Source organism: Microtus pennsylvanicus, chromosome 2, assembly GCF_037038515.1.
Source record: "Microtus pennsylvanicus isolate mMicPen1 chromosome 2, mMicPen1.hap1, whole genome shotgun sequence".
NCBI classification, from domain to species: Eukaryota; Metazoa; Chordata; class Mammalia; order Rodentia; family Cricetidae; genus Microtus; species Microtus pennsylvanicus.
This window is the reverse complement of record NC_134580.1, coordinates 13,824,623-13,851,440: the sequence shown is the minus strand read 5'-3', so window position 1 is coordinate 13,851,440 and position 26,818 is coordinate 13,824,623. Positions and strand designations below refer to the sequence as shown.

At 51.6% G+C, this 26,818-nt stretch overlaps 1 protein-coding gene across 2 annotated transcripts in view; it reads right to left on the bottom strand.

Moving 5' to 3' along the window:
- Fbln1 (fibulin 1) overlaps nucleotides 1-26,610 on the bottom strand; it is a 72,755-nt gene extending 46,145 nt beyond the window's left edge. For both annotated transcript variants that reach the window (XM_075960241.1, XM_075960242.1), the window contains exons 1-8: nucleotides 26,459-26,610; nucleotides 13,045-13,153; nucleotides 10,625-10,760; nucleotides 8,558-8,729; nucleotides 6,617-6,673; nucleotides 5,335-5,436; nucleotides 4,642-4,779; nucleotides 3,497-3,634 (exon numbers count right to left, since the gene is read on the bottom strand). In XM_075960241.1, the coding sequence (XP_075816356.1) occupies nucleotides 3,497-3,634; nucleotides 4,642-4,779; nucleotides 5,335-5,436; nucleotides 6,617-6,673; nucleotides 8,558-8,729; nucleotides 10,625-10,760; nucleotides 13,045-13,153; nucleotides 26,459-26,522 (916 nt within the window). In that variant the 5' untranslated portion in view covers nucleotides 26,523-26,610. The remainder of the gene's footprint in view (nucleotides 1-3,496; nucleotides 3,635-4,641; nucleotides 4,780-5,334; nucleotides 5,437-6,616; nucleotides 6,674-8,557; nucleotides 8,730-10,624; nucleotides 10,761-13,044; nucleotides 13,154-26,458) is intronic.
- Between the last annotated feature and the right edge of the window lie 208 nt (nucleotides 26,611-26,818).

The following is a 26,818-nucleotide window of genomic DNA, read 5'->3' as shown; positions in this document are numbered from 1 at the left end:
GAAAGTCGGGATCTCCTGAGTTCACATCCCCAAAGCACACTGGGGTCAGGGACAGCAAGAAGGAGCAATGGCTCAAGATTCACAGCTGAAGTCAGAAAGTGGGTCTGCTCCATGACGACCAAGCCCTACCCTCCTCAGGCTCCCTCTCATTCCTGGAATGGGCCTCCACACAGACAAAGCAGCACTGCAGAGTTTACAGGGACACTCACATCTTTTAGCACCCTGGACTGCAATCACCAGCCTGCAGTGGCAGAGCCGGCATTACTGCCTGTATGTTACACTGGGAACCCCAAACCTGGAGAGAGCAAGTAACTCCTCAGGCTCACAAGGGGCAGAGAGAGCAACACTGCCCAAGTCGGAAGTCCTGGCATCCATCTTCACAGTCACTTCCAGTCTCCTTATTCCCCCTAGCCAAATCTGGCCCACTGCTTGTTGTTGTAAATAAAGCTTTATTGGCAGTCAGCCAGGCCTGCTGCCTTCCATGTGGTCTACAGCTGCTTGTGCATCACCACCACAGAAACCAGATGGCTGGAAGGCTGATATCCATTATCTAGTCCTTTACACAAAGCTTGGCAGCTCCTGCCTATTGTCAGTGGTGAATGCAGTGGCCAGGAGTGAAGCCCTCAGCCCCGAGTGCTCCCTCTGGTGTGGCTTCCCAAACTGTCAGAGAAGACAGTCCCCTGACCTGAGCTCCACGAAAGAACGACAATGGATGAATGAAATAAAAAAAAAGTGGATCAGCAGAGATATGAATAGATAGGAAGGCCAGATGAGGGTTTGGGGACATGCTGTGTGCTATCCCTCGTGGGATTCCTGTGGTGCCAGCACAGGAACACGAGTTGTCTGTCATCCCCAGCTCACCTGGTCTGACAAAGCACTTCTAAGACCAGCTGGGACCCTCGATGGCCCCGGGATCTTTGAAGAAACTGACACCTGTGGACTAGCATGCAGAAAGCACTGTCCTCCCCCATCCCCCTCCCACTTCACCAGGGAATGAAGGGGAAAAAAGGGAACATAAGGTAGAGAGTGAAGAAAAAGGGAAAGGGCCAAAAAGACTTCTTCGCTGTGCTGAAGGAGTCAACCTCAAAGATCTAAAGCTTTTTACGTTTTGAATTGGGAAGGCCTCTGCTTTCTCAGCCCAGCCTTTTGTCTGCTGTGCTAACCTGACCCAGCAGGGTTCAACTTTCCTTGCACTGGGATGGGAGTGGAATAGGGCTCTGGGAAGGCAGAGCCTGGGTCAGTGTTTCCCATTGGGGGGTGGGGGAGCTGCTTTGGGAAATCAAGAGAACACGGGGAGAAGTATGTGGACTGTGGGCTCTGAATACACACAGAGAAGAGATGACCCCCAGCTGTCTCCAGATGGCCTATATTTTTGGTTTTTTATATTCGTTTCCTTTTCTGAACCAGGGTCCCAACATGTAGCCCAAGGTGGACTTTAATCCCTACAGAGTCCAGGCTAGCCTCCGACTCCCCGCATTCCTCCTGCCTCAAAATCTGCATGTTCTGGGATGTCAGGCATGCACCACGGTGAGGGACTCTTCCCTTGTTTCCATACGCTGTCTCCTGATAGCTATTTCTGTTGATGAAGTTATTATCTTAAACATGAATAAAAACGCTGACACAGAATGATTTCTAAACACGTGGTCGAGAGGGGAAAACCAAGTAGTCCAAGGGTCCAGTGCTGTTTCCATGAGAAAACAAACAGGGGGAGCAATGTCCAGAAGAGCGGCCCCGCCGACCGGGAGGCTGGCCCGGCAAGCAGGGCATTAGTTTCTGCTCTTAGGTTTCCCTCGTTTGGAACCAGGGATGTGTAGTTTTTACACTAGAAGAGTTAGTTTCTAGAAGAGTAAGCCCTTAACTTGGCTGTGACCAGTAAGTACAAAGGGGGACCTCCCCCATGCCAAGTTGGGGTGACGACAACTCTGTACTGAACATCATGGTTCTCGATGTCACTGTGAACCTACACAGACGTGACGCAAGAGTTTATGTCACCAGGATGTGATCTGGCCAACATTCTGGGTCCCTCCAGGGTTTCGATCTGATCGGGTTGGCGGGGTGGGGTGGGAGGGTGGGGGTTTACACAGAGGGATGGCCCACTGAGCACCTCTGCCCCTGCACTCTGTGGAGGGAAACCCGGGGCAGGCTGAGACCTGCGAAGATTTTTCTCAGAGAGGAAAGCAAGGCCAACTCTGCCATGAGTCAGGGTTTCCATCCTCAGCTGATGTGGCCTTCTCCAGAGCCCCCTCCCCGCCCCAGCAGGCTGCCAGTCTTGGCAGGATCCTCTTTTCTCCCTGCCCCAGGGGGTCACAGCCACCCTGCTTACTGCACGTGTGCAGAGTGATGACAGGCTGATTTCAGGAGGCTGGCAAGGGGCCAACTCACAGCCCAGCCAAGGTCCCCACAGCTCAGACATTCTACACCAACTAAGACCCAGGGTATGTGGGTGGGGCTCGGGTAAGCTCCCATCCTGAAAGGTTCTACCTTGGGGTGGAAAGACAGGGACAGGGAAAGAAATGAACTTTCAATCCCGTTTCAAAGACAAGACCAGGGCAAGGTTATCTAAGAGTCAAGAGAAAAACAAGAAAGGAACTTGTATACCAGTATCTAGTCTTTTCCCCTAAGAGCGGAGAAAGGAGGTTGGGTTGCAACCAGCAACTCCTGCAGTTTGGAGGAAGGAACTCTCTGACCTTGAAGGAAATGTTTAGAAGCTCCTGCCTACCAAGCAGATCTGGGCTGAATGCTAACAGGCAGGCACTCCATAGCAGCACCAAAACAAATGAGAGAGAGCGGTGGGTGCCCCTCCCACCCGAGCAGCCTCTCTTTGACCTCTTTACTGTCCACATAATCTCCTCTCCTTTACATATTGGTCTACTCTGCTATCAACCTAGCCATCTCTGAGCCTCTTCACCTTCCAGGCTGAAACTGTCTCCACTGAACACAAGCTCCCCATCCCTGGGCCACTGGAGTCTCTACTCTGGCTCTATGAATTCAACCATTTTCTGTGAGTTTCCGAAGGCCTAAGCGGCTGCGGCAGAAAACAACCATATACCAAATGCTGCTTCCCACGTACCCTCCCATTGTAAGCACCCACCTTAGTCCAAGCTTCTAGCCTAGCCCCCCACAGTTATTCCCTCTTACAGGGGAAACACTTGAGGCTCTGGTGGAGGAAGCAAATCTTAGGACACTAAGCTAAAACCTAAGGGTTTCTGACTCTAAAACCGACATGCCATTCAAACTATGGGGATTAGACCCTTATACCAGACATTAGATCAAACCCGGCCTGCCAGTAGATTTAGACATAAAGTTTTATTGGTATACCCCACCAGTACCTGGGTATGTGCTCTGAGGCTTTTGAACTGTAACTGCCCAGCTGAGTCACTGTGACCCAGACGTGGCTCACAAATGCCAATGGCATTCGCTATCTGTTCCAGGCCCTGGTCTATGCTGACTGTCTCCTGCTCGGTGGACCATCCCCACTCGTGGCAGCATGTCTTACCAATGCAGTTGCCTAGAGCATCCTGTATAAAGCCGCTCTTGCACTGCAGCTTGGGTCTGCAACGGAAGGATCCCAGAGTATTCTGACAGATAAAATCGGGGGGGCAGTTATGAATACCACTCTCACACTCGTCAATATCTGGTGCATCATAAAAAAAGGAGATTGTTAGCAAGGGTCCTGCCAGAAGCGTCTCACAATACTTTAACATCACAAGAAAGTACTTTTAAAAATGCTCAGATTCCTCAGAGTATAACCCCAAAACATTTCAACAGTGAGGGTGTCACCAAAAGCCCTGCAGAGAGCCAAACTGTGCAAAAAAAATTGCTAAAGACTTAAAAAAAAACACTCCCCCACCCTGACTTATGAGGCAAGCTTTTTGTTATTTAACAAATTAGCCAGGCATTCTCCTGGCAGGTACTAGCCCTCATTTAGAAGTGTATGTTTAGATTAGATCATACGGCAATTATCTCAGCGACAATAAACACAGACTCCGTAATTCTTTTCATCCTAAGATCTTCTTCACAATATTCCAAATATTAACAATAGTTGCATCGAGAGAGGACAAAGATGGATTGCCCTGCCTTGAAGTTCATGGCTGTCAAAGGTTCAAGTGTAATCTACTCAGCTGGCTCGGCTCCCGGGCTCTGCAATCCAGAGGCTCAGCCAGAGAGCAATGCAGGGTGGGGCAGCAGGATTGCTCAACAGCTTGGCTGCCAGGAGAAGGCGTCTGGTTCTTGGGTCACCCCACATAATTCAATGATTGACATTTTTACACAAGACCTGTGCTAGAGTCTTCATTGGAGCCTGGTCCGGTGCTGGCTTGGTTTTGTTTGTATGGAAAACGTTAAGTAAGGACCCTGGACTTGTTTGCCAAGGATCAGGCTCCGAGCTTTCTCAGTCAAATGTGCTGGCATCATTAACTCGGCAGCACCATATTAAGGTAAACCTGCCCATCACAGACCCAGCTCTTCCTTCATTTGCCCTGTGCCACCCTTGCGTACTTGCAAGGAGGTTGACCACCTCCTTCTTGCAGTAGCCGAGGCAGCCACATGGGGGCAGCACCACAGAGCCCATTGGGCCCTTCCCACTATGCCACACCCACAACTGGGGAAGGGGAGGTTTTTAGACTTGGATGGAAGCTGTACCTTTGCAGTTATTATCCTCTGTGAGCTCATAGCCAGTCCCACAGCTGCTGTCCCGCTGGCAGCGGAAAGAGCCCACTGTATTGATGCAGGATTCTCCCAGTCGGCAGTTATGGCTGCCTGTGATGCATTCATTGATATCTAAAGAGATTAAGGTGTGCAGAAGTAACCAGCAAAAATAACCAAGCCTTAAACTCGAGCAGAATAAAATGTTCCAGAAGCCATGGTGGATCTGGTTTCCTGCATTCAGGTTGCCCAATCAAACTGACTGAGTCTTGCTCTGGGCACATCTCTGGGCAGGGCTCTGGAGAGGGGCCATCACCAAATCAAGCCCTATTAAATTTCAGATCACTCTGAGTAAGGACCAGTCCCCGGGATCACAGCATCTTCAAGAATCCCACAGAAGAGGAAACATCATCCCCATCTCCTAAACAGGGGGAGAGGCTAAAGGACTCACTCAAGGCCTCTCAGCAGATCCTGCATCCAGAACTCAGGTGAGGCCCAATGCAGCCCCATCCCCACACCGGTGTCTATATTCTTCTGGAAGACAGCTCAGTCCCAGAACCCCAACTCCAGGCAGCATTGGCAAGCAGGTCCCGGCTCTCCTCCAGGAATGGGGCCAAGGTTGTGCCACATAGGCCTGCTCAGGCCTCCAGCAGAGGCTCCCAAACACGGTGACCAGCCCTCAGATGTTACCTTCACAGGAGACACCATCCGACTGCAGCTGGTAACCCACAAAGCAAGAGCAGACCACCTCGTCCCCGGTGTCCCGGCATTGCTGCTTGCAGGGCCCGCCACCTGCAACCAGAGCCCAAGGGAGCAAGTGAACACACAGAGGGACCTTCGGAGACCCTCTCAGGATGTGCTACTGATGCAGAAGACAGGTTCCTTGCTGCCCCAACATGTGGTCCTTGGGACACTCCTAGGCCTAGGCTCTGCGTACCTCTGGGATTACTGAAGACATCAGGGACCTGACAAGTTAGGTAACATGTGCTGACTCTATGGCTAGAGGGGACCTGGAGAGGCACAGTGCTCACTGACAGCAGCAGACTTGGAGGGAGCAGGTTCCACCTGGAGGCCTTGCCAGCTGTCCACTCCCACTAACACTGGCCCAGGCCTGAGTGCTGCCACAACTGTGGGGACAGCCTCTTGCTACCTGGCACTTCCCTTGAGACCCACAACCCACACTCCCTACAAAGCCAACATAGGGATTCTTGAGGTATAACCCCATCAGGACAGGCCTGTGCCTGCAGCTTCTTCTTTTGCCACTGCCCAGATACCAGGGGAACACAGACTTTACCATCCAGGCTAGTGCATTCCCCTAAATGGCACACCCAGCTGTCACCCAGTTGTCACTCTCCCGGGAATCATGGGGAGTCACCCAGAGAGGACGCCAGGCTTCCCAGAGCTCTTATTTCTCTCTCCCCCTCCCCTCCCTTCTGGCTTCAGAGCTGGCTGACACTGTACACTGACTCCTTCATTTTGTGATTAAGCCACCTCCGTAATTAACACCCAATCACAGGGGGAGCCCTTGGGTGAGGCTTAAAGAGATTTATTTGCCAGGCGAGCTGTGCCAGGACCTTCCCAGAGGAAAATAGTTAAACCAGGAAAAACCAAGCCACAAGGCCATTCTGACTTAAAGTGCAAAGGTCTCCTGGGAGACCACGACTCTAAAGGGACAACTGGGGCTCCAGAGACACAAAAGCAAGACACAGCTAACTCTCCCGGGGCGTCCCAGCCTTGGAGAAGCGACACCGTCACAGAGCCTGGGAGCTTGTGGGTGCCCAGAGAACTCACATCAGTCCTGCCTCCACGAGACACTCCCACAAAGGCCTCCTCTAAGCACTCAGGGACGGAGAAGACAGGGGGCCACGGGGCCACAAGAGCAGAAGGACTTTACAGCTGAGTCTTGGCAGCAGTCAACCCTGTCCCCTGGACTTTGCTAACCAAAGGGCTCCCACAAGTCCCAAGGCCTCACCTCGACAGCGGTCATTCAGGTACGGGTCCTCTTGTTCCTCAACATCAGCAATCTTAGCTGGGGGTAGAGAGATGAGACAAGATCACACAAACAGCATCCGATCTCACCTGAGAAGACATACCTACTTCTCCTGTCGGTCTCGGGCAGGAGGCACACTCCGCATTCCTTCATCTTTATTAAATGTGCCCTCACTTGAAGGGCCAGTTAAGCCTTTAAAAGATCTCCCAGCACATGGCCTGAATTGAGTGTCGGAGTCTGTGAGTATAAAGCTCAGGAGAAGTGAGAATGAGACAAAATTCCCAGCAAGCATGGCGGACAGATGCCTGCACCTTCCCGGAGCTTCCCCACGTGGCTCAGGAGCTCACAGTGTGACAGCTGATTGAAGAACCAGGAGGTCGGGGCTGGAGAGCTGGTTCAGTGGTTAAAAACACATATTCTTGCAGAGGATCTGGTTCAGTTCCCAGCACTCACAGTTGGCTCACACCACCAGCAACTCCAGTCTCGGGCTCCAACTCCCTGCTCTAACCTCTAGACCCATCTTCTGACCTCCAAACACAAATGGTATGCATACATATCTGTGAGAAACATCCATACACATAAAAATAAACAAACAAACAAACCAAGAAGTTCCTCCACCACAGAGCCATGCCCCTCGGAGCTTTCAGTACAACCGGCTGTAGGCAATGGGGAGAGGGAGAGCTCATAACAGCAGCTTCAAGATCCCTGGGAGCTGCTTCAGGGGTCCCACATTCCTCTGAGAGAGAGCCTGCTACTTAAACCCGGAGGCACCCAGCCGCCGGCTCACACTGGCCCACACTGGTCCAGAGACTCAAAAGGCCAAGTTCACTCTCCACTGTTCACCATGTAACCTTAAACATCAAGATCCTTGTGGGAGAATCAGATTAGAAGGCAATTACCCACCCTGCCCAGGGCTGTGACCAGGGCAAGTCACTCATGGGGCCCAACGCCTGCAGAGCATCCAGTACTCATCCAGTCTCCCAGCCATGATAGTTAACCTCATGGGACAACTTAATGGAATGTCATTATGAAGGTAAGGATGTCATCATGAAGGTAGTGTTTTTGAGATGAGTATTTAAGTCCATGAGCTTTGACTGAGATGCGCTGATGACCCTCCTGAACGTTAAGTGAATGCTAAGTGTTAACCAAGCCCTAAGAGATGGAGACTGCAGAAGAGAATAATTCTGCTCAAGCCTCTGGACTTGAGCCGCCATCAGCTCTTCTCTGGGGCCCTGGCCCTGAGGTCTGCCCTCCAACCCTCCAACCCGGATCCTGCATCTCTCTCCACACAGCTGTCCTTTGGTACCCATGGGGTATTGTGGAATATTTAACTATGTAAAGATGTGTTACACTTGTTCATGCTGCGAAATGTTGCTTTGTGTAAAGGTGTGCTACCTTTGTTTACGCTGAGTTTGTTGAATTACGAAAAGATGTGTGGCTGTTTCATCTTGCCCGCCTAAGGCACCTGACTGGTCTAAAAAAAAAGCTGACCAGTCAATAGCTAGGCAGAGAAAGGATAGGCAGGGCTGGTGGCAGATGTGTGTACAGCCGTTACAGGCACATGTGACAGTCACAGGTCGACATCTAGTGTCTTCCTCTATTGCTCTCACCTTATTGTTTGAGGCAGCGTCTCTCACTGAACCGAGGCGCGCAGATTTGGCTAGCCTGGCTGTCCAGTAAGCTCTAGGAATTCTCCTATCTGCTCTACACCCTGCACCTTGTCTTAAAGATGCATTACCACTTTGCCTGGCTCACATGTGGGTGCTTGGGACCCAAACTCATGATCTTTTCTGTAATATTTTCATCTGTGATTGGCAGAATCCAGACATGTGACAGCCACAGAAAGGATAAATCAACTGTGTCATAGACATACACACCTTGAAGAATGCTACCACACAGCTCCACACCAGAAGGAGAAGTTACCTGTGTCCTGCAGGTCCCCACCATCGCCACGGGGGAAGTCTGAACTCTCTTGGCCCTTCACGCAGCAGGCGCGGAATACCAGCCCACACTGGTAGCTTATCATGAGATTGGGCTCACACTGCTGGCCCCGGGCCTGGGCCGCCCTTCCCAGCATGCAACAGTGGCAGCATCTCTGTGAACAGAGATTCCAGACTGGTGACAGGAGGCTGGACAAGTGGCCCTTGGGACTCCACAAGAGCCCCAGAGACACACCTGACACCCTTTTGTCCATGTTCTTCGGACAGCAAGAAAACATCAGATACGGGTAATTTATCTAAATGTCAGAAGTCCAAGCTCTTAGGTCTGATGGAAAGGAATCTAGAAAGTCTGGCACTCCACACCCCCCGCCCCGACCCGCTGCATGACTACATCCCTTTCCTGACTAGCAAACCCCAGGCCAGCCCACCCATCTCTAGAGCAGAGCAGACCAACGCCTGTCTGCAAGGTCTCTCTGCCAGAAGACTGGGTGCACACTGTCTCCTCTCAACCCCAAGGGCACAAGAGCCTCAAGGCCCCCAGCAAGGCCTGAGACTAGACCACTGTCTTGCACAGAGACCCCATATCCTGAAAGTCAGACCTATGTCCTAACCCAGGTCCTGCAGTACACATAAAAAGCCCGTCAGTCCTCTATAGTCAAAGAACTTTTCAGAAAGCCCATAACAAGAAGCTTTGCTTCAGCATCGGTGGAGGCTGAGGGGTCTTCTCCATGTCATTCTAACACTCTGTGGCCACAGAGAGTGGCTGTGATCTCACCCTCCTCTGGGGTGTGAGTGATCTTTTCCAGAAACACACTTCATTAATTTAGCCAGGTCATCGGTTCCCTCTCTTGCTAGACTGTTCTATTACCTCACAGCTCTCTTTCCCCAGGCATAGAGGTGGTCATTGTACACCCAAAGTCCTGGTTGACAGACCCCATAACCAGGCCACTCATTCTAGCCCTGCCTAACTTCCCCATGTTGGTGCCCCTCCCCACCGCCCGATAAAATGCATGATGGTTGTGGTTGGCCATGGCTGTCAAGGCAGAGCCCCGGACTCAGAAGCAGTCTCTTCCTGTCTGCAGACACTCCTACCCACGCTCCCAGAATCCAGACTACAGTCAGATTTCCGCTCCTTGATTCTGCTACATTCCTGATGGAGATAGGTAGTGTCCTAGGAAGCCACTGTCATCAACACTTCTGGCAGTCTCCTGGGGACAGGTACCATTTCAAAATGGAGCTTTCCACCCCGCTGGTTTTTTTTCCTGGGCCCAACTATTAGTCTATTTGTGTTCAAGCCTGGAGATGCTGCCGTCACCTCCCAAGCGCACATGCGACACTTCCATAGCCAGAGAAAGCTCAGTTATCTGGCATGGACCTGGGGCCCCAGGAGCATTTAGGAAAGGAGATGGTAGCCGGGTGGTGGTAGTGAACACCTTTAATCCCAGCACTCGGGAGGCAGAGGCAGGCGGATCTCTGTGAGTTCGAGGCCAGCCTGGTCTACAAGAGCTAGTTCCAGGACAGGCTCCAAAGCCACAGAGAAACTTTGTCTTGAAAAACCAAAACAAAGGAAAGATCGTGCTACTTATTCTGATTATGTGACATGGAAAATACCCTCTGAGTCCTCGACAAGGCTGCTGAGAAGCCACTGGAGTGTGCACTTCTCTAAACTCTGAAGTCCCAGGCCGTTAGAGGCCCTCGTGTAGTTCTGGTGTGAGCCCAGAGCCTCAGTTCACTTGAGGTGCAGAGACGCATCTGGGCCTTCTGGGCAATAGGGGGACGGCTACCCTGAACTGAGAAGGTTCTGAAGGTTCCAGAAAACCCCTGCTCTGTCTTGCCATTTATATAAAGGCTGGGACAGGGTAATCCTCAGGCTTTTCCTGTTTCCCCAGGGTGGAGCTGGGCCTTCACCACCTCACTCTTTCCTATCTGAAGTCTGGCTAGTAAGGTTTACCCGCTAAATGCGAAGGAAAGACACCTAAGTGGTCTGCTGTTCACAAGGTAAGGTAAACAGGGTGGACAGGGAGGAGGGGTGGCCTTGGGTGATCCTCACCTTTACGAATATGGTCTCGAGGCTGTTGTTATTGTTGTGGAGGGTGGCGCAGCCATCGGGCTCGCTGGCCAGGTTGATGCCTGTGGCACAGTGCAGCTCCTCCAGCTGGTTGTGACAACACTGTTCCTGGACCATCCTGCAGGCAGAGCAGAGGCTGGGCTGCGCCAGGACTCTCCAGTGGAGCCCAGCTCAGAACAGAAGCCCAAGGAGAGGGACAGTGTCCTGTGGAGTAGCCCCCATATCCCGGCTACCATGGGAAGCACTTGGCAGGCATTTAGTCAGAAAGATCAAATGCTACATGGTGTCTGGGGTAGGCGTCCAGAGACCCTGCTCTGTGTAAAGTTGAGAGTCTTTGGCCAAGACTGGCTAAAGAATGTTCTCACCTATTTACAAAGCAGCCTGCTGCAGGCCCCAGGCTACACCTTCCTCCCCTCCTCCCACCTATTTCAATTCTTCTCAACCTCAGCACCATTTTCCAGGCTCAGAGGAGAAGTTTTGGACAGACTTAAGATACAGTTTGTTGAAGGACCCAGAGGGAAAGACAGCAGCAACCAGGATATCCCCAGCCCCAGCCTCCTGCCACCCAAAGGCTTGGCTACGAAAAGTTCTTCAGAAAACAGGGACTTGAGGAGAACCTGAACCTACCAGGGTCTATTCCTCAGACACAAACACATTTTGTGACATCTCAGAGGCCAGAAAGCCTGCCCTGCAGGCAACAGGGAAGGAAGGGTGTCACGCGTGGCTCTCATCCAGACCAAAGTAATCAAAAGCCAGTGCCAGGAAGGGCAGAACCGGCCACCTAACCTGTGCTATCTGCAAGATAGGATAGGGCCTCCCGGCCTCCATCTGTGCCAGCCAGGTTGCCTGTGCCCATGGACAGCAGCCTGGCCAGTCCTTCCTCTTCCAGGAGCTTGGAAGCCTGATCAAGCTTCCCGTGTCACTCCAGAGCCACCCTCCAGGTTTGGGATGGATGTGTCTACACTGTGCCATTAATTTCATACGGGTTTCATTGGATTTGCAGACCAGAGGTACTGCACTAAGTGTCCCTGCCACTAGAGAGAAAGCAATCAGTGCTGAGAGTGGTGGTTTGGATGAAATGGCCCCTAGGGGCTCATATATTCAAACTCTTGGGTCCCAGTTGGTGGAACTATTTGGGAAGGATGAGGTGGCATGACGTTGTGACAGAATGTGATGATGTATCATTGGCAGGTTTCAAAGGACCTGCCCCATTCCCAGTGCATGCTCTCTCTGCCTCCTACTTGTCTGTGTAAAATGTGAGCTCTCAGCTGTTGCTGCCACCATTTCTTTGCTCCGTCATCACAGACCCTATCAGCCTGGAACTGTAAACCCAAATAACAGATTTCTTTTAAGCTCTTCTAAGTTTCTTTCTTTCTTTTTTTAAGATTTATTTATTTATCATGTATACAACATTCCTTCCCTGTATGCTTGCATGCCAGAAGAGGGCACCAGATCTCATTATAGAAGGCTGTGAGCCACCATGCAGCTGCTGGGAATTGAACTCAGGACCTCTGGAAGAGCAGTCAGTGCTCTTAACCTCTGAGCCATCTCTCCAGCCCATCTTCTAAGTTTCTTATAAGCTGCCTCAGTCATGCTGTCTTGTCACGGCAACAGAAAAGTAGCTAAGACACTAGTAAAGACGAGCAAGGAGATGTGGGAAGACCTGTCCCCAACAGGAAGGAAGGAAACCTGGATAGCTATTTGGAAAACAGCATGGTGATTCCTAAAGAGTTGAGAACTGTCTTAGGATCCAGCTACCCCACACAAGAAAATTTGGAGCAGGGCCGTTGTGGTGGTTTGAGAGAAAATGACCCCCAAAGGGAGTGGTGCTATTAGGAGGTGTGGCTTTGCTGGAGTGGGTGTGGCCTTGTTGGAGGAAGTGTGTAGAGGCGAGCTTTGAGGTCTCATATATGCTTAAGTCATGCCCAGTGTCTCAGACCACTTCCTGCTGCCTGTGAGACAATATGTAAGAATCCTCAGCTCCTTCTCCAGCACCATGTCTGCCTGCTTTCCCCATGACGATTATGGACAAAACCTCTGAACTCTTAGGTGAATTAACCTGAGTTAATCTAGAGAGAGCAGAGGAGTTATGTGGATAAACCGTTCCGGTTCTCGGGGTCTGGGAAAGGGCTCACGAGTCACATGGTCTCACCTGACACTCTACTACAGGACTTCCTTTTACTCAGGAAAGTGACTTCATCCAGGGTTAGACAGCCGCAGCAGACTGGGCTGCACACCTGGATCATCTTACTTTGTAGGGAGAGCAACAGATGCTCCAGTGAGCACAGGGCAGCCCAGGACGGGCCAAGCTCTGTATGCAGGGCCCAGAGCACAGAGGAAGGAGCAGCAGAGGGAGGGAGGCAGGTCCCACCATCCACACCCTGGACATGTGACGCATGTACCTGCACTCCGTGGATTCTGAGGTGTACGGCAGCGAGCAGTCCCTGTGCTGGTTAGCCATTTGATTCCCGTCTGTGCAGCAATCCTCCATGGAGACTTGCTCTGTGTGCACTGTGTAGGGAAGAGAACCAGCCAGTGGGTGACCTGCTTGGTACCCTCGACCCCAGCCACGCCACCAGGATGTCTGCCTCTGTACCCTCCACCCCAGCCATGTCACTAGGATGTCTGCCTCTGTACCCTCCACCCCAGCCATGTCGCTGGGAAATCTGCCTCCTGCAGCTCCAACTACAACATCAGGCCAAGTCCGGAAGGGTAGTAAGTACACACAGCATACTCTTAATCACTTTATAAGCCAATCCTGAGAATACCAACTACAGAAGCATCCACACATACACACACTTATACACTCACTTGCAACACACATATAAAAACATATATGCAAACACACACATAAACATACACATATACACACACTCACAAACACACACATGAGAGAGAGAGAGAGAGAGAGAGAGAGAGAGAGAGAGAGAGAGAGAGAGATCACACTCACTATCAGCCTTCCAACACCCCTTTAGCTTAGCAGAGATTCTCAGCCCAATAGCTGCAGTGCTTCAAGTTCAATATTTTTCTAAGGTGAGCCCTGGCGGTGGGCCCAGAAGGAGGATTACTCTTGAATGAGACTGGGGCTTCCTAAGCCTCAGAGGGGGAAGAGGAGGAACTACCAGAAACATTCAGCCTAGTATGGTGAGGACACAGTTGAGCTGAACCATCCCACATGGCCAGGAAGAGGGGGCCCTCACTTTGAGGCACAAATACGCCCTCCTACCGTGATAATGTGGGGCTTTTCCTTTTTCCTAAGGATGTCTGGAGAACACTGAACTGTGTTCTACAGCGAAAGATGTGTCCATCCCTTCCTTACAATTGCCAGGTTCCCCTGTGCCCCAGAGGGTGTTCCCGGGTTGGGTGAGGAAGGGATGGTTTGTCCTACAGTGAGGTCTGACAACCTGCAGTGAACCAGTGACTCAGCCCATTCCCATTCTGCTGTCCTCGCTCCACAGACATCAAACCCTCTAGAGTCACAGGCCTTGCAGAACAAGAGTGTCAGAGTGAGGGCCACATTGTGGTGCCAGCCCTAACAGGCTCCAGTCATCCGCTCACCCATTCAACAAGGTAGAAGATGAAGACCCACATCAAGGCAGTTCCTGAACTGACAGACACCCCAGGTTGTACCCTGACACCCGAGGTTGTCTTCTGATTGCAAAAGCATGCCACGGCATGTGAGTGCCCACATTCACACACATGAATGAATACACACACACACACACATACACACACACTCAATCTACAAGGAAGCATTCACAGAAAGCAGGGCCCTAAGTGTTTTAAAGAGGCAGCTGTGGTTCAGCCCCTAGATAAGTGTTGTGGTGTGACCCCATACCCTCTCCCATGCAGCCCCAACACTCACACACACCTGCACAATCTTGCCAGATGTGACTACACTCCTATCCTCAGCCTGTCTCCTCTAAGCTCTTCTCAGGACCCAACCCCTCCCTCACACTGCCAGTCACCTCCCTACTGCCCGCTGGCCCACTTAGCTAGTCTTAGGGTCCTGGGTTCCTATCTCGTGCCCAGGGCACATCTCGCTGTTTCTAACGTTCCATTGATCTAATACACTCTCCCAACCAGACATCCTGACAGTGATGCTCTTATCCTTGTGCCCTTATCCTTCGGCAAAACTGTGACACGGAAGCAAAGAGTTGAGATAATGAGCTAGGAGGCTGAGGCAGGAGGATTTCTGCAAATCTGGGTTCAAGGCTAGTCCAGGATATACAGTAACCTCCCCTCAAAGGGAAGAAAAATGAGAGTAAGATTGGGACACAGTTTTGGAGCCAAACAGACTTGGGGTTTAGTACAGGAACTTTCTCTTGGTCACCCTGACCAGGCCACTTCACCCCTCTGACTTATGGCTCATTTGTGTTAAAACAGAGCTCATGAGACCTCTGCGGTCTCTGAGAAGGCAGAGTGAGTTGATGATGTTCCGAACAGTGTTATGGCAACTTGTTAGATGATTATTAGACGGATGCCTGCTGTCACACGCGAGAGGGGAGCCTCTGCTGGTCATGGGTGTAGAATTCCCTTAGCGCTACCGCATTCTGAATGGGTGGGTGGGAACCATGAGTCCTGTGATATGTTTTGAAATGCTGCCTGTTAGGGGATCTTGGACACTCTGAACCTTGTGCTCAGCAAGACAATCAGGCGTTAAAACTTCAGGCAGTCTGGAAACTTGGAAGGTCCCTGAAATGTGGCTCACATGTTCTCAAGTTAAATGTCCCAGACCTGACACGGGCAGAGCAGAACTGTCTGAAGGCTCAGGGGAAGAGGGCTCTCCTGAAGCTGCATGGGCTTGAGGTGTCCTGCAAGCCAGAGAGCTGTGCCCGCATACCCCTCAGAGACCAGGAAGAGTCAGGCAGGGACCAAGGCCAGGCTAGATGGTAGCCAGAGCGGGAGAGAGGAGTATCTGCTGCAAGAAACAAGCCTGGGTCCATGGCCTTTGCAAACAATGTTCCACTCAGTTCCCACATCTTGCCCCTCAAGCTCTGAGCGTCACGCTGCCATCTCAAGTCCAGCACATGAGAAGCTGCAACCACTTCCTGCCCTGTTTGCCCCACCCACCCACTCAGGGATATGTAACTTCTAACTTTTCTCTCTCTCAGGAAGGTATACCCAAACCCAGCAGAACACCTGGGTAGAACATGAGGATTTAATCTCATTCTAAGCCACAATTACTTGCTCTGGCAAGGGCCTGGGGAGGAATGCAGCCAGGCTAGGGACAGTAGCATTTACTGAGAACACACAGCAGATCACTACCCAAGAAGCACTCTATAAACCCAGCCCCATAGTTAAATGAATAGTGAGGCCACGGGATTGCCAAGCATGACCTATGTTACCCGGAGTTGCACTGACTGGCCCGAGCTCACGGGCTCCTTGATCGAGGTGGAACTGTCTGTCTAAGGATGTACCAGGCCAGCAGGAAAGGAGCCCACGAGGACCCATGCTAGTCTAGAAGGGTTTGCAGAAGCTCAGGGAGCTAAATGAGAGCAGTGGGGGAGACCGGCATGGGCACACCTGGGTCTGAGCTACTGCCCTGACTTCCCCTCCTGGGCACACCCCTGCAGCAGCTGAGCCTCCAGGTCCTTTTGCACCAGCACCCCTCCAGTTCCTCATCTGGGTCTGGTGCCACCACCCTGCAGCTATGGAAAGTCCATCTGGGTGGGTTCTTCCTACTTCTGCCCCCCATCCCATAGTCACTAGTCTCTCTCAGATAACCTCAGTGCTCTGCCACCAAATGGTCACAGCAAGGAAGGTCTTCAAACAGAGCTAGGAACTGAAGCTGAACTGAGTTAAGTCGCCATGAACAAAAGCAATGTTAAAGTGTCCCCAACCCAGCTCGAGCTACAATTCACTGACCCAAAGCAGCATGGGGCCAGCTCTGCCCAGGTTCCAGCAGACACTAAGACCCTACCTGCACCTGCCCCCTGGCCCATACTCCCCCCGCCCTCCCCACACCAAACTGGACCATCTTCATGGGCAGAGATGCATCTTCCTCCCCTTGCTGTGCCCACAGCACCTGTATTGGTCATCACACCCACAGAGGCTCATGAAGCATTAACTGCAAAAGAACAAGAAACTGAAAGGCATGACCAACCCTCAAATACAGAGTGGCTGTTTGGGCAGGATGCCCTGCCTTTCTAAAGGAACTTCATCCTGGTTCCTCTCAGGGTGGAGGAAGAGACCAGACAGAGGGAAGGTTCCTAGGCTGGGGCTGGCCACAGCCAAAGTAAGACTGGCTAGAAGTTCAGCAAGTGCCAGAGAGCATGGAATCGCCACCTCTGAGCCTTGGAGATGGGTCTTACTTTCCTGGGGGGTTCAGCACCAGCCATTCCCTATCCATTAAAGGAACTCTGAGAGGTAAGGAAGAGGAGAGGTTGGTGAAATGAGACATCCTGGGGAATATCCTGGTGTCGCAGCTCAAGATGCCAGCCAGCAAAGGCATCCTCTGTAGCAGGCTGGTCTTTAAACAAGATGTGTGTGTCCCATGCAAGATAGGTTCTGTAGAGCAAAGCCAGGCTGGCTGAAGCACATGGACACTCACGCATACACGCATGCACACACACACACACACACACACACACCCTCCCCTCACATGAATATGGGGACATACACACGCACGCATACACGCATGCACACACACACACACTCACACCCCTCCAACATACATTCAACATTCTCTCATCCTAGTTAGATTACTGCATTTACATTCATTCCTTTTTAGATAAACCAGCTATATCCTCCTTACAAAAATCAAATAAAATCAGTGAGGCGGGTTTGGTGCTCAAGCAAGGGCACACAGGAAGTTCCCTGAAAGAGAAATTCATAGACAAGGCCAGCAGACGATTCGGTGTAAAGATGACTGCGGCCAAACCTGAAGACCTGAGTTCGATCCCCGAGACTCTCATGGTAGAAGGAAAGAGCAGACTCCTGCAAGATGTTCTCGGACCTTTCCACATGCGCCATTGCACAGGCCACCCATACACATACACACTTTTTTAAATGTTAAAAAAAACCCTTATAGATGGTAAGTAGGTGTTTGCCAGGGGCTGGGAGTGGGGGCAGACGGAGTAAAATTATGATTTAACAGGTATGGGATTTCTGTCTGGGAAGATGAGAACATTCTGGAGATAAACGGTACTGACATGTGCACAGCAATAACAATTCTCTTTGGGGATCTGTGGAGTTAAGATCCCCAAATCAGGAGTTAACACCTGATAGTTAAGAGGGTGAATATTTAACGTGATATACATTTTACCACAATGAAAACATTAATTTAAAAACAAATTAATGTTTAGGGGCTGGAAAGATAGCTCAGCAGTTAAGAGCCCTTACTGCTTTCACAGAGTCAGACCCAGCACCTACATGGCAGCTCACAACGGTCTGTAACTCCAACCCAAAGGGTTCTGATGTCCTCTTCTGGCCTGCTTGGGCTCTACATGCGTGTAATGCACATACACACTAGGGTAAAACACTCATACACATAAATATTAACAAATCAATCCTTAAAAGAATAATTGTTTTCACCAGGCATGGTGGTGGCACACACCCTTAATCCCAGTATTCAGGAAGCAGAGGCAGGTAGATCTCTATGGGTTCCAGGCCAGCCAGGGGTACATTGTGAGAATGTCTCAAAACAAACAAACAAATAGGGTTTAGGTAGGCATAGTGGTACATTCCTATAAACCCCAGCTACTGCTTGGGAGGCTGAGGAAGCTAGATCCAACTACATCGGACAAGAGCATCTAGTTCCTGGTCAATCTGAACGAACTGGATTGGTTCAAAGACCCCTAATTGCTGACCATGTAAAATCCACTTGCTTTCCCATCACACATTGCTGTTGTCAATTCCTGCGTGACAGCCTGGTGACTTGATTTCCCAAGCCAACTTTTTCTTTCTACCCACAGGGTGGTTCAGATGGGGGGGCTTCACTGCACCCTGGCTTCCAGCAGGGCAGTGAGGAGAGGCCTGACCACCACACCTGCTCAGCTGTGGGAGATCAAGTTACTATGTCATTATCTGAACACTAGCATCCTGTGCCTTACTGTCTTAGCACAAAATCTAGGGACTCCCCAAGGCCCACAGAGGTACCGACCCTTCATCCACCATGAGGCTCACTCACATCACACCCAGAGCAACTTCTCAGTGTCTACCAGCGAGTCAGAGAGCAAGACATCCCATCCAAGACAACACTTCCCAGGTACCCAGAGCACACCACAGCATCTGGCCCACAGCTGGCCAGACACAGGCCCACTGACAACACCTTCAGAGAGGCGAAGGGACCTGAACCTGGACGCAAACCTCTAGCACCACCGAGTAGCATTTCTGCTGCCTCAGAAGAGTGACTTGGAGCCTATAAGAATTTCGGCATTGGGGAGGGAGATAGAAGGCACAGCTCCCCACTGATGCCTGCAGGATTCCGGGACCTCAGCTCAGGCCGGAACTTCAAGACTAGCCAGAATTGGGGGTTAATCAGTATTTTTAAAAACAAGCCTTGTATGAGGATTAAGAGAAAGAGAGCTGTTCACATATAAAGATAAGACACACCCAAGCACATGGGGATGGGCGTCTCAAAGGAGAGTCTCAGAATGGAAAACAGAGCCAAACGAGGGCGTGGGCTCCCTGAGGGACGTGAGCTAGCTGATTTCTAAGAGTCACACATACCATCTTTGTGGCTTTTGAAGCTACTTTCTTCAAAGGCTTGCTAGGAATCCTAAATGATTACCCGAGGGGCACCTGACAGGATCACAACTGTTATATAAGATAGAAGAGTCTAGCCCACTGGGGTGTGGGAAAACAGACAGGACAGCTACACTGTAACCCACCTTATGTTGCTAGAGATTCCCAGGCCCAGCCTGGGGGAAGGAATGAGACCCTACCCAACTCCATGTTGCTCAGGCCTTAAGCCTGGCTCATCTCACTTGAAGATATAAGCATCTGCAATGAAAGGAGTATCAACTGCATCTTCTCAGCTGACAAGAGGCTTCAGCCAGACTCCAGGGTGAGGGTCTCCTCTCCTTCCTACATCCCCGCAAGATCTAGCTGCTACTCTGCTTCTAGGCCATCACTGCTGCTTCTGTGAGGCAGCCTCCAGCAGCGGCTCCGAAGTCTATCCATCAGTTCGCCCACACTCCCTGGGCTTCAATGTCCCTTCACCGAGCAGGGCCCTCCAGCCATTCCTGCCTTCTCTCATGACACGCTTGTCTGTCTTTTCTGAGGAGAAATACCACCCATTGACTAGTTTTAACCTCTATCTCTGCCATCTGTGTGACAAGCCCATATGTAGCTAACAGTTTAAACCAAGAATAGACCCTCTTGCTAAATACGGCTGACCTTCAGCCAAACGGTCCAAAGGCAAGCAACACGGTGACTTGCAGGTGTCATCCATCCTCCATGCTGGAGAGATGGCTCAGCAGTTATGAGCACTGGCTGTTCTTGCAGAGGACCGGGGTTTGAAGCCCAGCACCCAGATGACTAAGAACAATCCGTAACCATCCAGGAGATGGGGACCAGCTTGGGCAACATAGCGAGATGCCATCTAAACGTAAGGTACACAGCCTCAGACAAGCTGCCATAGCTCCCTAGCCTCTGGAGCCTCAGTTCCTCAACCTGTCGTGCATGCATGGGCAGGTGACGGAGGTAATCCTGGGGAAAGGACCACAGGATTAAAACAGAATCCTCAAAAACAAACAAATAGAACAGCTATTCTCATAGGAACTGCGTATTCCTCACTACCTGACCCAAATCCTTCTTGTAGAAAATGGCGCTGACCCACAAAACTGCTGTGGCAGTGGGCACAAGGGTTTGGCTCCTAGGCATCAGGCTAACTTTCTTCCAGGAGTTAACACTCCCAAGGGGCTGGGAGATGGATTAGTCAGTGAAGGGCTTTTCATGCAAGGATGTGGACCTGAACTGGAGCCCCAGAACTCACACAAAAGGCTGAACACATGCCATGCATTTGTAATCCTGGTATTGGGGAGTGAGTGTCTTATTGAGGGTTTCTATTGCTGTGACAAAACACCTTCAATCTCAGCACTCGGGAGGGAGGCAGTGGCAGGTGGACCTCTGAGTTCAAGGCCAGCCTGGTCTACAGAGTAAGTTACAGGACAGCCAAGACCATACAGAAAAACCCTGTTCTAAAAAAAAAAACCAAACCCATAATAATAATAATAATAGGAAGAAGAAGAAGAAGAAGAAGAAGAAGAAGAAGAAGAAGAAGAAGAAGAAGAAGAAGAAGAAGAAGAAGAAGAAGAAGAAGAAGAAGAAGAAAAAAGCCGGAGAGAGCACTGGCTGCACTTCCAGAGGACTGGTGTTCAATTCCCAGCACCCACATGGCAGCTCGCACCTATCTGTAACTCCAGTTCCATCAATTTTGATATCCTCATACCAACTACATACACGCAAGACACCAATGAACGTAAAATTAAAATAAATTAAAAAAGAAACCCAAACGAGCAGACTATGCATGCCCCGGAAATGTCACACACAGCACAAGGGTCTAAGGTAGAGGAGCAGCCAAGAGGCAGCAGAAGGGAGGGGCATGAGCAGCGCACAGCTGGGAAGCTGAATTGTCCTCCCCCTGAAGCTCCCTGGAGCAGGTCCAGCCCAGGCAGCCACCTCGTGTGCCAAGGCTAGCACGCACTCCACCATCCTCGCTTCTGGCCCCTCCACAGTATCCTAGCCAGCCCCGGGGGTCCCTTGAGCTTCCAGGACCTGTTCCCCCCTTGGTTTCCTTCACCTCTCTGGCCACCTGTCATGTGTCCTCACACCTGGCCTTTAGAAGTTGCAGCCGGGTGGTCCTGGGCCAATGCACTCCCGCCAATAGCTCTCCCTTCAGGGACTCCTAACCACCCTCGACTCGCTCGAACATGCAGGCCAGAGCAGCTCTGTTTCCTGCCTTGTAGAGTCTCTTTGTTCTCTTAAGTTCCCAGCACTTAGCACAAGTGATTATACTTGAACTTAACACCTGGAGGGCAGGGTGTGTGTGTGGGGGGGGGGATGACAGGCTGTGTTTCACTCTGTACTTTGTCCCAATGCAACTTTGCAACAGCCCCTACTTAACGTCTGTGAGTAAAGAAAAATAATCTCCCGAGACCCTAGCAACTCTACATGGACTCTGAAGGGATTCAGGAAGAAAAGGAGAGGTTGACTGGACCTACCTCAACCCAGCTCAGCTTCTAAAGTTTCCACTATATAAATCCACCATAAAATCCCAGAGGAAGTCCCACCCCCTCACTGAAGCTGGAATTCAGGAAATGGAGAATTAACAGGAGAAAGGGGAGACCACTGAGCATCCTTGTTAGGACTGAAATGGTAGGCCGGATAGGCCGGGCTAGCTGGGATCCCTAGTCTCTGGGCACGTCTACGTCCCCTGTACGACAGGAACAATGACAGTCTCCTCCGTGAGGAGGTATTTGATGTGCACCAAGGCCCTACAAGTGAAGTGGGGTCCAGGGCTAGTGTGAAGAATCCCACTGTCCACGGAGAATAGTGTTGCACGGCCACTCTCAGTCAGACTCTAGGCAGTACTGACTCCTAGTAATGGAATTCTCCCAAGAGAATTTTAAGCCAAAAAGGAAAAGGCAAGGCATGTGGCCAAACTCAGTCTATCTTAATTCCAGTAGGTGACAAGACAAGGAAAAAGAGGCCCAGGAACAATACTGGGCCACCCGCCTCATAGAACTGTCAAGATTAAGTCACCTAACAGCCACGGGAACCATAGTAGCTACAGTGAAAGAGGCTGGCTCAGAAATACAGGCTTGGATCACCTACCCTCTGGGGCCACTCTCGGAATGGAGACCAGCTGCCTCCTGCTTCCTGCTGGGGTTGGAGCCCCTGTATCTAAGTCCTGGACACATACAGACCACTGGAGTATGCCAAGCACCTGCTCCATCCCTGACCCAGCCTTGGAAGGAAGTGAGGCTTGGCCAGCCTATGAAACAGCCCTGCTTGCCCTGAGTGGGGCAGATGCCTTACCCACACACTGGGAAAGATTCCTCTCCTCCCACCCTATTTTGTTACATGGCCACAGCTGAGATCATTTCAAAGAAACTGGACGCACACCAGGTACGTCAAAGCAGCTATTAATCAAATTGTTATGATCTGACACAAAAGTCAAATATGTTGTGGGATAAAATGTACTGGGGGGCAGGTACAGCCAGAAAGATGACTTAGAGGTTCAAAGCACTGGCTGCTCTTGCCCAGGATCTTAGGACCCAGCCCCATATGGCAGTTCATAATCGTTCAAATGTAACACCAGTTCCAGAGGATTTGATGCCCTCGTCTGGACTCCTCAGTGCAAGCACTGCATGCACATGGTGTACATGCATGCAGGCAAAACACTCATACACATAAAATGTAAAAATAAATAAACCTAAAAGAATAAGTGCATTGGTAGACCCTCATGTGCCCTTTGAGAACTATTTCCCCAAAGTGTTATCTGCAGAGCTGCCTATCCACAGTGCCCTTTGCTTAGGTTGCTGTGCCTTCAAGGAGTTACAAGCAGGGGGCTTCCCCAGGCACAAGGGTAGGGCAGAGCCTTTGTAAGTTCCAGGGTATCTCATTGTGGTGAAATGAATGAGAAGGGCCCCCACAGGCTCATATATTTGAATACTTGGCCCTCAGTTGGTGGACCAGTTTGGGGAGGATTAGGGGTGTGACCTTGTTGGAGGCGTGTCACTAGGGGTGAGCTTTGAAGTTTTCAAAGCCCACATCATTCTCATCATTCCCACTTAGCCTTCTCTCTCTCTCTCTCTCTCTCTCTCTCTCTCTATCTCTCTCTCACACACACACACACACACACACACACACACACACACACACACGTTTGTGGATTAGATGCAAGTTCTCACTGGTGCTAGGCATGCTCCCCACCATGACCACCAACTCTAACCCTCCGGAACCATGATCCCCAAATTAAATGCTTTCTTTTATAATTTTCCCTGGTTATGGAGTTTAGTTTGTCACGGCATTTGAAAAGTAACTAAGATACTCATGGTTTCTTTTTCCAGCAGGACTTTGCTCAGACCCTTCCTTCTGCCTGGAAATACACACTTTCCTCCCAGCACAACCCACACCTTCCCGTGAATGGTGAGGCGGATTCTCTTCCACAGTTGCACGATGCCTCCTCCAGAAAGTCTCCCCTGACTCTGCCTGTAGGGCTTGGCTCATCTATCTGGATCTCCTGGAAGCTCTGAACCACATGAAGGGAAAGGGCTGAGTTTGTCTCATCCCCTGCCACATCTGGGAAACCTCAGTGTCTGGCACTGAGCTGTCCCTAGCCAGCTATTTAGCGAATGTTTCTGCGGACCTTCACCACCAGGGCTGGCTGTGAGGGCTGTAGTCTGGGGCTTTATTGGGCCTCCTTCAAGAAGGGTTTGAAGTTCAATATCAGCAGAACTTTCGAATCATGAACATGAAAGACACAACGGCAATTCTGATTCTACTTAGTCCCAGGTTCTCTTCCTTAATCCTTCCGGCAACCTCACAAGCAGGAGTTTGTTACCTAGGTTCACAAACAGGGAACCACCCAGCCATCCTACTGGATTCTTCTGTAGATAGGAAAACTGGTTTCCAAAGCAATAGGTACCCAAGTATCCCGATGAGTGTGCTAAGTAGCTGGGTTCCTGAGTCCTCCTGCCCTCCGCAGCACAATGAGGGGGTAGGGGTGAGCATGCAACTCAGAGTTAAGAAGTCTAAGGCAGTGTTGGAGGTCTTGATGCTGCTCCAGGGTCCCCCAGCCCCCAGTCTCATCTTCCTTCTTCCGGCCTCCAGTCTCCACCTCCTGACTGGGAAACTTCCAGGAGCTCAGCTCACAGCCACATGTTTCTGCCAAGTGCTCTCTGCCTTTGTTCTCCCTCCCAACAGGACTTTCTTTTAATCAGTCGGAAACTGCAGGCTGGAGCCAGAGGCCAAGAAAGCCTTGGAGAAAACACAAGGGTTTTCTCCCAACACCTCCCCCTCCCCACACCCTCAGCTGGCCCAGAGCAGCCAAGCCCAACAGGACAGATCAGTCACAGGACAGCCATGCAGCAAAGACGAGGGACCGCTGCATATAGGTGACCACATAGCCCATTGGTGGCAAAATGAATGGCAGCGGATTAGCAACAGGGTACACTGTCTGTCTGTCTGTCTTCTCCAAGGTCTTTATTAGATAGCAGCTTTCTTGCCAACCCCACAGCTCTCTGGGGCCTGACCTTACAGGGCTACAGGAAGCTGCAGGAAGAAGCCAAGCAGTTCCTAACCCTTTCCCAAAACCACACCAAACCGACCTGACCAAACTCAAGGCAGTGCCCCCAACAAGAAACAAAATGGGTCCGGAGATGTTCTGTTCTGGCTGGCTTCAGGTCAAAGCTTTTCTATGAAGGATGAATGATGCTCGCAGCACTGAGAGACTCCAGGTTAGCAAGCGCAGATGCTCACACACCACCGTGAGCACCCACTGGCAGGTAAAAACACTCCCCCAACAGTAGGCAGGAAAGAACTGCCACGGAGGCCTTGGGCCCCACATCTCTCCACCTGTTTCCTTATCTGTGCAGTATGTGGGTATCAGAGGTCCCTCCCACTTACAACAATGTGTCCCCCCCCACCCCTCCACCCCTGTAAATCAAAATCCTCTCTGGTTTTCACTCTCCCTGGCATTGACTCAAATGCCTTGTCTGGCATACACCCACCTCACCATCTCTGGTCCAAGCACACAGCCTCCTCCAAGAAGCACCCCCATAAGCTCTGAGGGGCTGCAAAGCTCTTGGCATGAAGAGTGGGCTAAGAGCCTACCTACCCTGTCTCCTACCCTGAGAAGGGACCCAAGATGTGCCAAGGCTGCAGCCAGTGCCCAGAACAGCCAGAACTCCAGGATGCACAACCAGTCAGCCCTTCTCCCTTCCCTGTGCCTCTCCCTGAATCTCCAGCCAGCAGTTTTCTACAACTCCTGACCTCTTGACCAGGAGCGTATCTATTGGAGAATTCAAAAGAAGCTAAACTAACCAGCAGATAAAGAATTAGAGATTGCAAGGGTGGTTTGGAACTGGGCCCCTGCAGAAACAAAGACTCAGGAGATCCAGGCTTGCCTGGTGGCCCCGCAGTCACAGAGGTTAAAGGTACAGATCAGAAGCCACACAGCTTTTCCGCTGTAAAGGTGAAGTGCCTGCCCCCAGGGCCTGGAGGATTACGGACTGAGAAAAGCACAGCCAGGCGGACTCTAGTCCACTCTAAGGTTCTGGATTGGGGGAAGCGGTTCTGGGCCACCAAACTGCTAGAGGGCACTCCTGTGGCCCAGCCGGGAGGAGGTGGTCAAAACCTTCCGTTCGGTCCTCTGTTTTCTTTTTTCTTTTCTCCCCCATCCCTGAACTTACTGCTCCTGCCTTCCTGTATGTTTGCTCAGGAGCAGGATGGGTGCAACATCCCCCATCCGAGGGTAGGGGCTGGAGGCGGTGGGAGAGACGCACAAAAGCTGCTTCCAGGGCAGAGTGCTTCCCACCCCCATGGCCCTGCGGGCGGTCTTCTAGCTGTCTCCACAAGCAGAGAATGTGGCTGCGAGAGCCGGCTGATGGATCTGTTTGAAAGATGAAGGAATTTAAAACAAGTCCCCCTTGTTTTAGAGGAGAGCATTAGGGCCAAGCCGGAAATGCGGTTGGGGAGAGGAGGTTGCGGGCCTGGATTCCACGCAGCTCTGGGGGCCATGCGGTGACTGCTGGGCGCAGCGAGGCGCAGAGCACGCGCTTCGGAGAACCGACAGCTGCAAACATCCAGGGAGCGCGGGGCCCGGATGGGGACCTGGGGGGGGGGCTGGGCCCGGGGCGCCCCTACCTCGGGCCGCCAGCAGCGAGAAGCTGCTGAGCAGCAGCAGCGGCAGCGGGACGGGGCGCTCCATGGGGTCGGCGAGTTCAGGCGGTGGACAAAAGGCGCGGAGGGCAGCGGCTGCACGCTCTGGCCGGGCCTGAGCACTCAACGCGAGGCTCCTGCGCGCCGCGTTCAATTATCCCGCCCGGAGGAGGCGCGGCGGGGGCGGGGCCCGCGGGGACCCTCCCTCCGGCACTGCGCGACGGGGGGCGCACCGCCACCCAGGCTCTCCTGCAGGGACGCACGGTGGGCGTCTCGCTGTGAGACGTGCCCCGCCACCCACCTAGGCGCGGCGCCCCACGCTCGATCCACATCATATCTGCCCCT